The 4417-nt window shown below is 50.2% G+C and overlaps 1 protein-coding gene across 1 annotated transcript; it reads left to right on the forward strand.

The window, feature by feature from the left end:
• Positions 1–551: 551 nt before the first annotated feature.
• Positions 552–2153, forward strand: LOC123040677 (UDP-glucosyltransferase 29-like). Its single transcript, XM_044463454.1, has one exon. It carries the CDS (start codon positions 596–598, stop codon positions 2009–2011), a length of 1416 nt encoding a protein of 471 aa, XP_044319389.1. The 5' UTR covers positions 552–595; the 3' UTR covers positions 2012–2153.
• The last annotated feature ends 2264 nt before the right edge of the window (positions 2154–4417 follow it).

Genomic DNA, 4417 nt, shown 5'->3' on the forward strand with positions numbered 1-4417 from the left:
TTCATCATGAAAATACGTATTGGTGTGAGCTGTAAAAAATCATGTACTTTTCTGGTGAACGGTACATGTGCTAGAAATACGTGGTTGTTTCATTCTTTTAGCTTGCATAAAAAATATGTTTCACCATGATACTTTGCAAACATCTAAAAATTGGCAGTTTTTTTAGATTTCCATATGTATGTGCATATTTTTTTTAAATAAAAATCTGAAAAAATGTTTTTTGAATTTTTCCAATTAAAGGCTCCATGGACTATGGAGCTCGAACTTCATTAGCAATTCCGTTCGCATCGTATTCATAGTTTTTATTAGTTACTCCCCCCTTCCAAAATAGATGATCCAACTTTATACTAATTTTAGTATAAAGTTAATACAAAGTTGGGTCATCTATTTTGAAATGAAGGAAGTATTATACAAAGTTGTTTTCTTGTTTTACGGACTATGGTCTGGAGCATGCTCCGGCAAAAGAAATCGAGTTTGTGCGCCGTCTTAGATCGAGTCACACAGCCATCTCGAACGTGATGGAAGAAGCCCGACACGCGCTTAGCGCCCCGGGCGGCACGTGGCCAAGGCAAAGTGACTCCGCGCGCCAGGCACGATGACGACGCAGCCCATGGCGCAGGCGGAGCGCGAGTGCATGCGCGTGGTCATGTTCCCGTGGCTGGCGCACGGCCACATCAACCCGTACCTCGAGCTGGCCAAGCGCCTCGTCGCCGCCAGCCCCGACGACCACCACCTCGACGTCGTCGTGCACCTCGTCTCCACCCCGGCCAACCTCGCGCCCCTCGCGCACCACCAGACGGACAGGGTCAGGCTCGTCGAGCTCCACCTCCCGGCGCTCCCCGGCCTCCCGCCCGCGCTGCACACCACCAAGGGCCTCCCCGCCCACCTCATGCCGGCCCTCAAGCGCGCCTGCGACCTCGCCGTGCCACGCTTCGGCGCGCTCCTCGACCAGCTCTGCCCGGACATTGTCGTCTACGACTTCCTCCAGCCGTGGGCGCCGCTCGAGGCCGCGGTGCGCGGCGTGCCCGCGGTCCACTTCAACACCTTCAGCGCCGCCGCCAAGGCGTTCGTCGTCCACTGCCTCAAGAATGAACAGACCCCCACCGCCTTCCCGTTCGAGAGCATCAGCCTCGGCGGCGCCGAGGAGGACGCCAAGTACACGGCGCGGCTCATCTCCCGCGACGACAGCACGGCCCAGATCCCCGAGCGCGACCGCCTGCCGCTCAGCCTGGAGCGCTCCTCCGGGTTCGTGGCCATCAAGACGTGCGCCGACATCGAGCGCAAGTACGTGGACTACCTGTCCCAGCTCGTGGGCAAGGAGGTCGTGCCCACCGGCCCGTTGCTCGTGGACTCCGGTGGCTCCGAGGGGAAGCGCGACGGCGGCCGCATCATGCGGTGGCTCGACGGCAAGGAGCCGGGGTCCGTGGTGCTCGTCTCCTTCGGCAGCGAGTACTTCATGTCAGACCGCCAGATGGCGCAGATGGCGCGCGGGCTGGAGCTCAGCAGGGTGCCCTACCTGTGGGTGGTGCGGTTCCCGAACGCGGAGGACGACGCCCGAGGTGCGGCGAGGTCCATGCCGCGGGGGTTCAAGCCGGCGCGCGGGCTGGTGGTGGAAGGGTGGGCGCCGCAGTGGCGCATCCTGTCGCACCAGTCCTGCGGCGCGTTCCTGACCCACTGCGGGTGGAGCTCGGTGCTGGAGTCCATGGCGGCGGGGGTGCCGATGGTGGCGCTGCCGCTGCACATCGACCAGCCGCTGAACGCCAACCTCGCGGTGGAACTGGGCGCGGCGGCCACGCGCGTGAAGCAGGAGCGGTTCGGGGAGTTCAAGGCGGAGGACGTGGCGCGGGCGGTGCGCTCGGCTGTCAACGGGAGAGAAAGGGTGGCGGCGAGGCGCCGCGCGAGGGAGCTGCGGGAGGTGGTGGCGCGGAACAACGGCGACGACCGGCAGATCGCGACGCTGCTGCAGAGGATGGCGCGGCTCTGCGGCAAGGGACAGGCCGTGCCAAATTAGTGGGCATTCTTGTGAACGTTTTTTTGATGTTTTTTCAACTGTTTTAGGGGAGAATAAATAAGTCAGTCGGGGGCTGCCACAGCCCACATGTGCTTTTTTTTAAAGGCAAACAGCCCATATGTACACGGCTTTTTCGCATATCATTTTGAGACTTTCTAAATCTCCTCCCATTAAATACGCATCATCAAATATTCTGAAATAAATCCAGAAATAAATGCAAGTACCAGGATTTGAACCCTGATGGACTGGGATACTAAAGTCTCTCTAATCATCCAACCACAAGTTGATTCTCTTTTTCGCAGAAATAACAACGGTCTGATATATTCTACCAAAAACCCATCAGGCTAAATACCCTCACCCCCCCTCCAAAAAAAACTAAATACTACCGGGTTAGTTAAATAAAAAAAGCTAAATTCTCCCGTGAACCAAGATAGAATACTCGTTGAGAATGCCAGAAGTGCAAGACACTTTGATACTCCCTTCGTTTTTCATACAAGGTAACTTTATATTTTATGTCAACTATTAATTTTATCAACAAAAAATGAGTTATATGCCACAAAAGTATGTCTTTGGATGTACATTTCAAAAAACTTTTCGATGATATATTTTTAACGACATATAACCAATATTGTATTGACCAAAATAATAAGTCGGCAAAAAAAATGAAGTGGCATTGTATATAGAAATGAAGGGAGTAAGTAATTTTGGCTTTGACGGGTGAATTTTCTTAGATGATTTTAACGATCATTTGTACTAGGAGATAGGTGATAAAAAGAAGTTGATGTATTGATGAAAGACATTAATTGATAAACACATGAACATGACAGGTTTGTTGGTGTAATAGTGCTTTGCAGGAATAGTTGTTTGGACAAAAGAAACGCAGAAAAATTGCTCGATCCTATGTGCTGGTTGGGGTGGATGTCCAAATTGCTAGGTTTTTTAAGACATAATAATCGAGCTTATAGAAATAATAGGAAGTATTCCCTTCATAAATTAATATAAGAACATTTAGATCACTATTTTAGTATTCTGAACGCTTTTATATTAGTTTACAGAGGGAGTATTTCATTTGATCGACACGCCATAAAAAGGGTTGCTTAAGAATTAAGATCCTGAAAAGTCCTATGAAATTTCTACAATTTAAGAGCACCCAATGTTGAAGAACAGTAGTTAGTAAGTGCCCTATCAACAGCCGCGAAAAAAAAACCGTGTAATGAATCACTATAACATGTATTTCAAAGACGTGGAGTTTCTACATTTGAGCTCATATGCTCCTTGTGTAAACAGTAAAATAAACAAAATAGAAAAGCATTTAAAAATAAATCTGATTTATTTACATATTTTAAGAAATGTTTGTTGTGCGTGTAAAATTTAATCACGAAATGACATTTTGGATGAAGGAAATATACCCTAGAGGCAATAATAAAGTTGTTATTTTATATTTTCTTATTTCATGATAAATATTTATTATTCATGCTAGAATTGTATTAATCGGAAACTTGATACATGTATGGATACATAGACAAAAATACCGTGTCCCTAGTAAGCCTCTACTAGACTGGCACTAGTAGAAAAACGATCTTATGTTCACCTCGTTAGTCTCGGTTCAATTATGAACCGGCACTAATGGGGCAACTTCCTGCTCTGGAAGGCCATCGTCCTACCCCAGATCAAGGGCGCGCAGATGGAACATCATCTCGACGTGAAGAGTCCGGCACCGCCAGCCACCCTCACCATTACCAAGGAAGGCAAAGAAGAACAGGTACTGAACTTTGCGCGATCCCTTTGGTTTGCACAGCAGCAACAGCTCCAAGGCTACCTGATGGGCTCCCTCTCCCACGACGTCCTTGCTCAAGTTGCCACACTCTAGACGCCGGCTGAAGTCTGGCGCGCCATCCACGACATGTTCGCTGCCCAGAGCCAAGCCCAAGCTATCAATACACGTATTGAGCTCACAAATCTTCAAAAAGGTAACATGACTATGGCCGAATACCTTGGAAAGATTAAAAGCCTTACCGATGAAGTTGCTTGCACTACTGCCGCGCTCTCCGATCCGGAGATCGTGTCCAAAATCTTGGCCAGACTGGACATGGATTACAATCCAGTCCTCTCGGCCCTTGCTGCCCGGGTTGAGCCCATCACCGTTCAGGAGTTCTACAGTCAGCTCCTCAGCTTCGACGCCCGCCTCAGTCTCCTACATGGCGCCAGCTTTCGCCAGTCCTCTGCCAATGCTGTCTCGCGTGGACGCGGCCGTGGGCGCGGTCACCACGCGAAGCGTGGCGGTGGGTGTGGGCGTGGCAACGCTCAGGGAGACAGCGGCTACACCAACAACTACAACAACACCGGCGGCAGCAGCTACAACAACACCGGCAATCGATCAGGGGGTGGTGGCTTCAACAACAACAA

The sequence above is a fragment of the Triticum aestivum genome, chromosome 2B, assembly GCF_018294505.1.
Source record: "Triticum aestivum cultivar Chinese Spring chromosome 2B, IWGSC CS RefSeq v2.1, whole genome shotgun sequence".
Taxonomy (NCBI): domain Eukaryota; kingdom Viridiplantae; phylum Streptophyta; class Magnoliopsida; order Poales; family Poaceae; genus Triticum; species Triticum aestivum.

What these genes read in the sequence shown, in the direction of transcription:
- LOC123040677 (XM_044463454.1), top strand. Translation starts at nt 596, where the DNA reads ATGACGACGCAGCCCATGGCGCAGGCGGAGCGCGAGTGCATGCGCGTG.